The following is a 12,655-nucleotide window of genomic DNA, read 5'->3' on the forward strand; positions in this document are numbered from 1 at the left end:
CTTCCTCCGCGCGCCAGAGCCCGGGCATGCGGGGTTGGAGCGCGACTTCCGCGCGGGTCTGCGCACAGAGGCGGCAGGCGCCGGACAGCGGGACGGTCTCTGTCCGCACGTGCGCTGGCTGCTTTTAAGCAGGAGCCGAGGGGTCAGTGGCAGGTGTCTACTAAACAATCAGTCCTGTGGTGCCTTATAGACCTGTGGGTCTCGACTAGTGTCCCTGGGGAGTGGGCCACTCAATTTGGACTGGGGGGTCCATGGTGACTTTTTCGGGGGTCCACAGGAACATGGTCCAAAGTCACTCGGCGTGGGCACCAAAAATCTGTTAGTAAGAACAGGAGTGGCCTGAGGCCGGCTGCGGCACCTCGCACCCCAGGCAGGCGGCACAATTGGCACTTCCGCCTGTAGGGCCGTCAATGCACATGACGGCATCAAGCCAGCGGCGCTTTAGGCAACTACCTAGTTCGCTTAGGCTCACGGGCTGCCCCTGAGTAAGAAATACATTTCACACCAAAATGTTTGTTGTCTGCCCCTTTTTATCATGTCTCTAAAAGGGGGTGGTCCATGAAAAGTTTTTTGATTGCCCTGGTGATCTGTGGACTGAAACAAATTGAGAACTACTGTTATAGACGAACAGATGTACTGGAGCACAAGCTCTGGTGGGCAAAGACCCGCTTTGTCAGATGCATGTCAACACGAAGTGGTTCTTTGCTCCCGAAAGATTATGCTCCAATAAATCTGTTAGTCTGTAACAGTGTTTCTTAAACTTTTTAAGACCAAGGACACCAAACAATAATTTTTTTTTAGGAGGAACACCAAGGATTTTTTTGTTGAGTGAGCAAAAAATAAAAGAAGGGGCAGAGGAGAAGTTATTGACCAAAAAAAAAAAAAGGGGGGGAGCCGGGGGAGGGGGAGTTATCTAGCAAAAAAAAAAAAAAAAGGTCTCCTGCCCCTTTGAGGGTGGCCATTTTGAACTCTGTTCTCCTTGGCACACCGGTGTGCCATGAAACACAGTTTAAGAAACACTGGTCTATAAGGTGCCACAGGACTTCTGTGTTTTATACAGCTTGAGACTAACACAGCTACCACTCTGATAGATGTCTACTACAAGATCCACAGCAATGCTACCAACAAGCAGCCATGCTGGAATTTCCACTATATGTGATGCAAGTGTATCAGCTAACAAGACACAGATAAGGTGAAGACTGTAGTATCCAAAATGGGGGGAGCATACAATAAACAAATGTTGATCCCTGCTCCCGCCACCCCCACATGGGGCAACACATCTTGAGATTCTACTATCTGTCAGTACATGACATGTCTTTAGAAATTGGTCAGTCAAGGCAAACTCATCCTTCACAGTTTTATGACACTTAAAGAAGCATGTTGCAATAACTTGATAACGGTTTCACACATTAATGTTGCAGCTATGTTTCAACATGCTAATACCATATAAAAAATTAAGATGTCACATGGACTACAAACATATTTGTGTAATTCAGAGATGACCCTATTAAAGCTGGGATAATACCAGAAAATTTGGACCAAGTAGCAACTGTCACCATTATATCTCTTGTTCCAGGAATTTCCTCTAGGTTTTATTACAAGATAAATTTTCTATTTTAATTTCTGTTTTCAAAGCATGGAAATAAATTAATGTTCTCAAAATAGTTGTCTCTGATTCCTGAGTGCTATAGTTATCATAAGGTAAGATAGCTAGGCATCACTGTGACAGCTCAATGAAAATTTTTTTGTAATGCACAATGGCAGTTAAAAAGTAAATTAGATGTATGTAATTATCTCCAAATATAGCTGAAGAACAGGATAGAAAACAGTGTCAAAGATTAAGCATCAAATTAATTCTCACACACTGTAGCGAGCATGGATGCCAGCTCCCTCTGTGACACAGTTTGGATATATACTGTAATCCTCTGGTGCCTTAGAGTCGAACAGAGATCTACTGTATCATGAGCTTTCATGGGTAAAACCCACTTCTTCAGAATAGTGATAGAAATGTAGCCGTGTTAGTCTGGTGCTGCTGAAACAAAATACAGGACTATGTAGCACTTTAAAGACTAACAAGATGATTTATTAGGTGATGAGCTTTCATGGGCCAGACCCACTTCCTCAGATCAAATAGTGGAAGAAAATTGTCATAACCATATATACCAAAGGATACAATTTAAAAAAATGAACACATATGAAAAGGACAAATCAAATTTCAGAACAGAAGGGAGATGGGGGGGGGGGGGGAGAAGGTAAATGACTGTGAGCTAATGATATTAGAGGTGATAATTGGGGAAGCTATCTTTGTAATGGGTAAGGTAATTAGATTCCTTATTCAGACCCAAGTGTAAAGTGTCGAATTTAAGCATGAATAACAGTTCAGAGGATTCTCTTTCAAGTGAAGTCTTAAAAGGCTTTTGAAGCAGGATGCAGGTAATCAAGTGGTTGAGACAATGTCCTTTCTGGTTGAAATAGCAAGAAACTGTTTTTTTCTTTGTGATCCTGTCTGATATCTGTTTTGTGGGCATTGATCCTTTGGCGAAGTGTCTGAGACGTTTGTCCAATGTACATAGCAGACGGACACTTTCAGCACACGATAGCATAGATTATATTTCTGGATGCGCAGGAATATGTGTTCTTGATCTTATAACTCGGTTAGCGGAAATGCATCCGTGCCACTCTAGACGCTCTTTTCCGCAAATGCCTCTAACGGAAAAAACTTTCCGGTGAAAAGCATTTGGGGAAAATCATGCCCGTAGCCATGGCCTATGGCAGTAGGAGGAGGAGGATGAAGAAAGAAGAAGGACACGTGGGAGGGGCAGGAAGAGGGAATGTGCTTCTTCTTGGCTGGGAGGGGGGCAGAAAGGAAGCTGAGCACAGGACCCCCCCCCCCACTCTAAATCCGCCACTGGTTACAAGAAGCCCCCCCCTCCCTCCGAGCCCCACGTGGGGCAGAAGGGAGGGTCACGTGGGCCCCCCGGCGCCAGAGCGGGCGCTCGCAAACGCCTGGGGTTCGCAGCGGGCGCCTGGTCCCGGGTTCGCTGTGGCAGGGCCGGGACTACAAGTCCCAGGATGCTCTGCGGGCCGGCCAAGATGGCGGCGCTGCGGGCCGGCCGTGGCGCGGGCGAGTCGGAGTCGGAGAGCAGCGGCGCGGAGGACTTGGCGCGCTTCCGCGAGGCCGCCTGGGAGCTGGCGGGGCCCGGCGGCGGTAGGGCGGCGCTGGGAGGCCCCTGGGAGCGGGATCTAAAGAGCCCCCCCCTCTCCTGCAAGCGCTGGCGGCCCCCACGTGGGGGGTGTAAATGTGGGTGCAAGGGGGTGACTGCCCCCCCAGCCGGGGGGAATCAGCCCCCCCGTCGGTCAGAGCATGGGGGGGGGGCTGCTTCTGCCTGCCCGCGTCCAGCTGACTCGGGGGGACACAAGGGGGGGTTGGCACCCTGCGCACCCCTACCCGCCTACAGGTCTGCTGGGGTGTCAGCTCAGCAGGGCACATGCCCCCCAGTGCCTCTGGCAGTGTCTCACCCCGAGCTCAGCTCCGTCTCCCCTCCCTGGTTTTACTCCTCAGCCTGCTCCGCTGAAGGTGCAAACAGCTTTCTGAATGGTACCCTTCCTGCCTTAGCAAGCTAGCCACTAACTTTGGTCTTTAGCACCTTTTCTCCTGATACTTTATGTATAGAGGTAGGGGGTGGGCGACAGAGCATCGTTCTTTCCTCCCCCCCTTCTCCTATTGATTTAGAGGTTTTTTTATCCCCTAGTCATAGCTCTGGTCATCTGAAGAAGTGGGCTGTGCCCACAAAAGTTCATGATCCCATCTACATGTTTTGTTAGTCTTTAAAGTGCTACCAGACCATTTGCTTGCTTTTTTTTTTAATCCCTTGGCCAGTCAGTTTCCACCCCCTAATCCAGACTCTGGCCTATAGCCCATTTAGCCCCTATTGAGCTCCCTCTAGGAAAGCAGAAGAAATGTAGCCATGTTAGTCTGGTGTAGCTGAAACAAAAAACAGGACTGTGTAGCACTTTAAAGACTAACAAGATGGTTTATAAACTTATTAGTCTTTAAAGTGCTACATAGTCCTGTTTTTTGTTCTAGGAAAGTAGTTTGCAGAATCTGATGCTGATGAAGGGCTCAGTGGCTTCCGAAGATGTTAATCAGCATTGATCAACTGGTGTGTGCATGCTCAGTAAGCTCTCAGTCGCAAATTCAGTCAATTAGCAGGCTTTCACACTTTAACTTGTAACACCCACATTCTGTTCCTGCCTCCCAGTCTGGCCCACATCGCTGCAAAAGTAACCAGACTACAAATCAAACAAGATGGCTAGCCTTAGATTTTGGATGTTGGGGGGTTTTGTGGATCAGTAGGCTGTGGGTGCTTGCTCCTGCGCCCAACAGTGTAGCCTCTCAAAGGCACTTGCTTCTCCAATACTAACTGAGCAGCTTTATGTTTAATGAGTGGGCCTGGAGTAAAGTTGATTTTTTCATGGGCTCAGACCTGAGTGAAGCAGGGACAGGAAACATGAAAATATTAAAAAGTAGCATATTAAATCTCATGCTCATCTGTACGCTGTGTACGAAAACATCTTTTAAAAATCAGTTAAAGTAAGTCTGAAATAAAGATTCTCAAAAAGAAAGAAATGGGTGGACTGAGGATTTTCTAGCATCGTGAATTATGATTGGCATCTTGCCTACCCATGCCAGACCCTTGATGTAAGTCACACAGTTCAATAATGGCTCATACTTTGGATTGCATCTGAGGAATTAATATGTCAGATAAAAATATTTTGTATGCTTGTTTATTTCACTTGCTGTCCTACTTTCCACTGTTTTTTTGGATAAGTGCATAGGCTGTCATGGGTGCTGTCCAAAGTCTGCTTGCCTAGATGCAGAGAGAGCAGGAAATCAGATCTTCTAAAATCCTGTCTAAACTGTGATACCTACTGATTTGTTGGCCTGGTTTTAATGCTGTTCAGTCCTGCAGTATGGCCCACATCTATCCATACTAAAGCTTTAAACTGGTTAGAACAGTAGCAAGATTGGGAATATGCATTTTAGCTTCCCCTGTGCTGCAGAATAAATCTTGTAATAGTTCTCTAGGATTGCAAATGAACCCTCCCACCAAAAAAAAATGGCATTCCTTACCATTCGGATGAGATCCTAAGCAGCCATATTTAAAAAATACCCTGCCTAATATAAAACACAGGATAATGTTATTGTCTCTGCTGTCTAATCATAAGAAAGATTTAAAATGCAGCTGTTTCCTAACATTGACTCTATAATAGAAACATATATTTTCTTTATACTCCCAGCAGAGATTTTGACTTGTGACTGAAGACTGTCTCTCCATTTTTCTCCCACAATCTTAGAAAATGAGTCTATACAAATGTAGAAAATTAAAGAACACAGAGATTGCAAAAAAGTCATTTTTATATACATCAAATCAGTAGGTTCCATTTAAATCAGATATAGTGTCCAGCAACTCAAACCAGTCAGAATTTCTGACTGACTTGAGATAGTGTTACACTATCTTAGCAAATAGAGTTGGTCACTTGATGTATAGTTTGCTTGAAGAATGTTTCAAGTGAAACACTATCCACCTTTTAATGTGACCACTATTCTGTCTTCCAAAATTTACTTTTATCCTGTAAAATCTTCTGCAGTGAAATTAGGATTAAAATGGTTTTAGTTTTGGAGATTTCTAATTTGCCTTTGTTTTGTTTTCTCAGGTGGCTTTGGGAAGGACAAGTTATTAAAAGTTCAGCCTAGTCTCAGGTATTTTTGCTGGATTTCAGTGATCTGCTTGGCTGAAGATAAATGAAACTGTGATTATAAATAGAACTTGTTCTGTTGCCTATACAATAGTAAAGATTACCTGACTCTATTATATTACTTTGTCTTTTATCACAATTGAATACTAAGTGAACAAATATTTCTGCAAAGTTCTGATCAGTAGGGAAAGCAATCCTCCATTAAGAAGCCTTAGAGAAGAGTCCATATTTTCCTGTCTTCATTCTCAGTATTTTTCTTTGTAAGCATAGTCTTCAAGGCGATCAATGTGGCAACTTTTAATAAAGTCCTCTGCAAGGGGCAGAGCTGGAATGAGGAACAGCATTCCCTGTTCTGTTCCTTCCCTCTGGGGCATCTGGTATTGGCCACTGTTGGCAGACAGGATACTGCGCTAGATGGACCATTGGTCTGACCCAGTCTGGCTGTTCTTATGTTCTAACAGCATTGGCATCCTCATTACTTTGATGATATCCCGCCAGCTCTGTTCTTCAGGGACAAAGGAGTGAGAGGATCATTAGAGTTCCATTCTTTGGTCTGTGCTGCGGAGACTCTCAGCAAAGATTAATTAATATCAACTATGTTGTGGATACTTATGGAATGTGGACATCTGTCTTTTGGCTACCATACTGAGACCACCCAGCTAACTTCACCCATGCTAGTGAACAGCCTTCTGTTGGCAGTGGCTTGGCTGTCTGTCCCATTCCCAATCTTCTGGTTTAAAGTGAAAACAGCAGAAGGTTACTGTGTCTGAAGGAGATCACAAATTGTTTTTATTTTAAACAGACAGAAGGTGAATGACCATGACAATGATGGCAACGAATTACAGACCACACCAGAGTTCAGAGCACATGTTGCAAAGAAACTGGGAGCAATGTTAGACAGGTAACCAATAACAATGCACAACCTTATGAGACTAAACAAACCTATGGCTAAGTCTACACTGGCGTTTGACAGCACTGTAACTTTCTGGCTTAGGGGTGTGAAAAAAATCTCTCTTCCTCCTCCCCTCACCCCAAAGTTATAGCGCTGTAAAATACCAGTGTGAATCAGGCTACAGTACTGGGAGCCAGGCTCCCAGGGCTGTTACCTACTCCCCTCATGGAGATGGTTGACACAGAGCACTGGGAGATCTCTTTCCCAGAGCTCAAGCCTATGGCCACGTTCTCCGTTTAAAGTGTTGCCGCAGATGCGCTTTAAATATTTGTGTAGGCAAAATCTTAGTCAGAACCTTCCCTTGATCAGCATCAATAGATGCTTGCGTTCTAGAAATGGGAATCACTGAAGAGTTACATACATCTTTTTCCATGGAAAAAAAAGATTGTTTCCCTTCTTGTTTCTTATATCCCTGTGCATCCTGCTGGCCTGGGACTGAGTGCCGAATGTTTGTGACCTCGTTCCATTCACCCACTGGAAATGAAGTAAACCTGACATGGGCTGGAGAGCCTTTCTCTGTTTGCTTCAGTGTTGGGAAGGGAGTAGATAGGATTGAGATTCACCAGAGCCATGTCCAGTTATGACCTGGCGTTGAATCTGTCAGAAAATTCCCCCATCATGTCTGTGGTCCTTATTTCAACTTACCTGTAGAACAGATTGAGCCTGACTCAGAGCTGTACTGGAAATATGGCAGGTGTTTGAACGTTTTACCTAATGACACATAGCTGCTGCCTTTCTTTAATGTGTAAATATGGCAGATGGGAACTAATGGGCCTAAGATGCAGTGTTAGAACTAATGGTCCTAAGAGGCTGGCTGCTTGGAATGTTGTATCTGGGTAGTTTCTGTGTGCCATGCTTCTGAATGAAATGGCCATGCTCTACAGAGATAACCCCTTTGTGTAAAGGTTACTTAACTGCTCACTTTAATCTTGTTTTTTAACTTTTCCAACTTCTTAAACTGAGGTTGGCTGCTTGAAATCAAATCCTTGTTTCCTTTCTTAAGTTCAGACTATGGTCTCCCTTCTAGCTACATCACTGTCTTGGAGGAGTCATCAGATCCCGCACGGACTTCCATGCAAATAGCTGACTCTGCAGATGATGGTGAGTTCCAAGCACAGTCACCGTTGTAGCACTGATCTAATAGCTCTCCACTGGTATTCTGTCTGGTATTCTCTCATGCATTGCTTTAGGATTTCTTGTTAATATCAGCAGGGTATATTACCTTTATATAATAACCCAGAAAGTTTATTTAACACCTGTTAGTTCTTTGGGCCAGCATAAATTCCATGTGACGGTTGACATCAGTGTTGCTTCATAGAGGGATTGTTGGTGGCTGCTGCTGCTGCCTGTGTTTTATCTCTTGGCTAAAATAACTTTCTAACCTATTTATTTCCCTCTCTTCCTTTTTGTATTTCTTAGACTTTCGCCTATTCTCTTCGTCTGTTCCAGGAGATTGTGAAAAATCCAAACCTCCCATTTTAGCCAGAAGGCGACGACCTTCCAGTTCTAGGTGAGGTGTTAGTCTGCTACTTTGTTCCTAAAAATATTCCTTCCCGTGTTTGAGATTTCCTAGTGAAAGGAAATTAGTAATTTTAACTAGAGGTTGTATTTATTTTTCCAGTGCACATAATGTCTTTTAAAGAGCGCTTTGGAGTACAGACCGGTTAAGTGGTCACTGGAATACATTTTTGAGTCACAAAGCTATTACATTTATCAAGATCATGCTAATTTCAGAGTATGTTCTTTGGGTGAATGCAGGATGCAAATGTAACATACTTACCTCCCACTTTGCTTGCAATCCTTCCAGTGAGCTGGACAGTGACCAGGAATGGCAGCGATGCCAAGAGGCTGCTGTGTCAGCAGCAGATATCTTGAAGCAAAGTGGGCTTTCAATGATGCCCCCAGATTCCAGTCAGGTTCTCAAGCAGGAGTGCACAGAACACAAGCAAAAGAAGAAAAAGAAAAAGAAAGCTAAAGGCGAACATATTAGTGAACAGAAGACTGCAGGATGTGGCCAGATCAGCAACCAGACTTTATGGTCCATTGATAGAGACTTCAAGAGACAAGAAGGCAGATGTACAGAGGATACAACATTGCCCAGAGTAGGGAAGAAGAAGAAGAAGAAGAAGAAAAAGGTCAGAAAAGAAGTGAATGATTCCACTCTATAAACCATGTCTGGTCAGGATGGATGAAGGATGGTGAAATGCTAACAAAGGTAGTTCATGCACGCTGTCCTCTGCCGGAATTGTGGGGAAACAATTGGAGAGGCTTCTGTTTTAGGGGAGCCAGAGGACTAAGAGTTTAAGTGATTGCTCTTGTTGGGGCATCTTTTGGGGAAATCCCCTTTTACATTCCATCACAAATCAAACTGGTAATGCAGACCTTGCACTGAACGATTTAATATTCTGCATGGACTAGGGTGATACCTAGACATATTGGGACATATTGAGAATCACCTCTGCTCTGGTCTGATCCTTCCATGCATCCAGTCCAAATCCTGTGTCCTGGAGTTATTGCATGTAGGTGATAAACTGATTTTCATGGAGATGGCAGCAAAGGATCAGTTCCCACTTCCTCTCTCCCACCACCTGCTGCCAGAACCATGAAAGAAACCGCTCCAGGCTGAGAGAGAGACTGACTCATCCACAAATATCTTGGCAGAACTTGGGGACCCATCTACCTCTCCTATAATCACCATAAATATGTTACCGAAACCTGCTATGTTACTAATTCCAGTGGAATCTATATCTTTCCAGGGTTCTGTGCAGAACTATAAAAGGATTTCACAATAATGTCACTTCATTGCTATAAGCAGGTGTTTCTTTCAGATCTGTCTCTCTCAAGACTTCCATGTTCATGGTATCTGCCAGAGTGCAGTAAAATTCAATAACAATAAACATCTCAGAGTCTAATTTAATATTGTGTCTTATGCGTAACTGCCATCTTCTTCCATTAGGATGGGCACAGCTGACAAAAGTATTGCACACTGCATGTGGCTTTAGTTACACAGGTATTTGATGAATAAATTTGATGAGTAGAACTGCCAAAAATAGATCCCTTTAGCCTAGCATGGAAGTTACTGCATTTAAGTCCTTATTTGATCAACCAGATCTATGTTGTCTGTCTGAGAATCAGACACAGGTCTTGCTAGCCTTTCAGTACTGTTTTTTTACTTTCCTAATGGAGCCCTGCAACTCTGAGATTTTAGGAAAAGACCTAACACGGGGGCTGTGTCTAGACTACATGGCTCCGTTGACAGAGCCATGTAGATTAGACAGATCGGCAAAGGGAAATGAAGCCGCGATTTAAATAATCGCGGCTTGATTTAAATTTAAATGGCTGCCGTGCTCTGCTAACCAACTGATGAGCAGCTGTTTGTCAGCAGATCGCGGCAGTCTGGACGCTCCTGCGCCGACCTGAAAGCCCTTTGTCGACCTCCCCCTTATGCCTCGTGGGATGAGGTTTACCAGGGAGGTCGACAAAGGGCTTTAAGGTCGACAGAGGAGCGTCCAGACTGCCCTGATCTGCCGACAAACGGCTGGTCGGCAGAGCGCAGCAGCCATTTAAATTTAAATGAAGACATGATTATTTAAATTGTGACTTCATTTCCCTTTGCCAAATAAACAAATCTACGTGGCTCTGTCGACAGAGCCATGTAGTCTAGACGTACCCAGGGATGGGTATAGGAACTCAAGATTCTAAAGTGAAAAATATTGCTCTTTATAAGGTCCTGGGAAGCCACCCACATTTAGTGCAAGAACCTCAATCTTTCTCCCATAAGAAAATGCATTGACGACATCTAAACTGCAAAAGCACTTTGAAAGTCAGCTTGTGAGTTACCTGGGGCTGTTGATTAATCACAGTTAACTCACACAATTAACTCAAATTTCATCACGATTAAAAAATCTTGATTAATCACCGTTTTAATCACACTCTTAAACAAAACAATAGAATAGGATTGAAATGCATTCTTTTTTTAATGTTCTACATATTCAAATATGTTGATTTCAGTCACAGTACAGAATATAAAAGTGTACAGTGCTCACTTTATTTGTATTACAAATATTTATACAGTGAAAATGATAAAAGAAATAGCATTTTGCAATTCACCTCATATTATAGTCTAGTCTCTTTATCACTAAAGTGCAACTTAAAAATATAGATTTTTTTTATAACATAATTATACTCAAAAACAAAACAATGTAAAACTTTACAGCCTACAAATCCACTCAGTCCTTCTTCTTGTTCAGCGTGTGTAGACAAACAAGTTTGTTTACGTTTGCAGGAGCTAATGCTGACCACTTCTATACAGTCTCACCTGAAAGTGAGATTAGGCATTCATGTGTAGCCAGTGTCACAAGATATTTGGCATGCCAGATGTATTAAATATTCATATGTCCCTTCATGCTTCAACTACTATCCCAGAGGACCTGCATCCATGCTGATGACAGGATCTGTTAGATAATGATCAGAAGCAGTAGGGACCATATCAGTCGGATGCCACCAGCAAAAGGCTGACTTTTTTTTTTTTTGGGTTGTCGTGGTGGTGGTTTGGATTCTGTAACTTCCACATCAGAGTGTTCCTCCTTTAAGATTTCTGAACGCAGGCTCCATACTTTTAATCCTCTCAGATTTTGAAAGGCACTTCAAATTTTAAACCTTGGGTTGAGTACTGTGGCTATTTTTAGAAATCACACATTAGTAACTTTTGTGTTTTGTCAAATTTGCAGTGAAAGTGTTCTTAAAACAAACGTGTGCTGGTCATTAGCCGAGATTGCTGTTACATGAAATATATGGCAGAATGTGGGTAAAACACAGCAGGGGGACATACAGAGTTCAGTGACAGATTTAAGTAACACATTATTTTTTTTAACAAGCGTTATCAGCATGGAAGCATACCCTCTGGAATTGTGACCAAAGCATGAAAGGACATACAAACGTTTAGCATATTTGACATGTAAGTACCTTGAATGCAGGTTACAAAAATGCTATATAAATGCCTGCTCTCGCTTTCTGGTGACATTGTGAACATGAGGCAGGAAACATTGTCTCTTAGAAATATAAACAAACTTGTTTGACTAATTGTCTAAGAAACCAGACTGCATGGACTTTAAAAGTTTTACATTGTTTTATTTTTGAATGAAATTATTTTCTACATAGTTATCATGAAAGAAACTTGCAAACATTGAAAAATTTCACTGTAGTACTTGCATGAACTGAAAAATACTATTTTTTGGTTTTTTTACAATGCAGATATTTGTAATCACAAACAGAAAGTGAGCACTGTACATTTCATATTATGCATTGTAATTGAAATACATTTATTTAAAAATGTAGAAAGCATCCAAAATAATTTCCATAAGTGGCATTTTATTATTGTATAACTGTGTGATTAATCATGATTAATGTTTCTAATCGCTTGACAGCATTAGAATTAACTTAATACGCCAACAGAAATCACATGCCTTATTTTAACTTGTGAAAATCATGCAGTTTTTTCTGGATTCCTCAGAAATTTGACTTCACTTATACTGTAAAGAGGATAAATGTACAATAGTCTTAAATGGTTTTCTTTCAGTTTACTGAACGTTAAATATATTTACAGGATAACACAGATTGGAGAGAGTGATCAGTCAAAAATTCCAATGAATTTTTCAGTTACTGAAATTAGATTCTAATAGCTCATAATATCAGAGTCCAGGGAAAAAGCCTTCTGAATACCGGCACTAATTTACATCGGTATCTTGGCAGTCATCAGCCATGGTTGCTTTAGGGACATTGTCAACTTAGTTTCTTTTGCTCTCCTTTGTTTCTTATCCTTTTAGAGGCTTGAGCATTTTTTCCCCTCCTTGTGTTTTGTCCCCCCTATGCATAAACTGATAGCTTCAGCTCCATTAGAACCCCAGAAAGAATTTTATTACGGATTCTCCTATGTGTGTTTAC

At 42.5% G+C, this 12,655-nt stretch overlaps 1 protein-coding gene across 7 annotated transcripts in view; it reads left to right on the forward strand.

Annotated features, from left to right (window-relative positions):
• The first annotated feature begins 3,029 nt into the window (after positions 1-3,029).
• CZH12orf43 (chromosome Z C12orf43 homolog) overlaps positions 3,030-12,655 on the forward strand; it is a 31,348-nt gene continuing 21,722 nt past the window's right edge. Inside the window, exons 1-6 of one of the 7 annotated variants that reach the window (XM_075898069.2) lie at positions 3,030-3,208; positions 4,088-4,178; positions 5,719-5,764; positions 6,563-6,661; positions 7,716-7,813; positions 8,132-8,222. In XM_075898069.2, the coding sequence (XP_075754184.2) occupies positions 4,172-4,178; positions 5,719-5,764; positions 6,563-6,661; positions 7,716-7,813; positions 8,132-8,222 (341 nt within the window). In that variant the 5' untranslated portion in view covers positions 3,030-3,208; positions 4,088-4,171. Of the gene's footprint in view, positions 3,302-4,087; positions 4,179-5,718; positions 5,765-6,562; positions 6,662-7,715; positions 7,814-8,131; positions 8,223-8,519; positions 9,635-12,655 lie in introns of those variants that run through there. The other 6 variants (XM_075898066.2, XM_075898067.2, XM_075898068.2 and 3 more) reach the window with 6 other exon arrangements.

Source organism: Pelodiscus sinensis, chromosome Z (assembly GCF_052426305.1).
Source record: "Pelodiscus sinensis isolate ZL-2025 chromosome Z, ASM5242630v1, whole genome shotgun sequence".
In the NCBI taxonomy this organism is placed as follows: Eukaryota; Metazoa; Chordata; order Testudines; family Trionychidae; genus Pelodiscus; species Pelodiscus sinensis.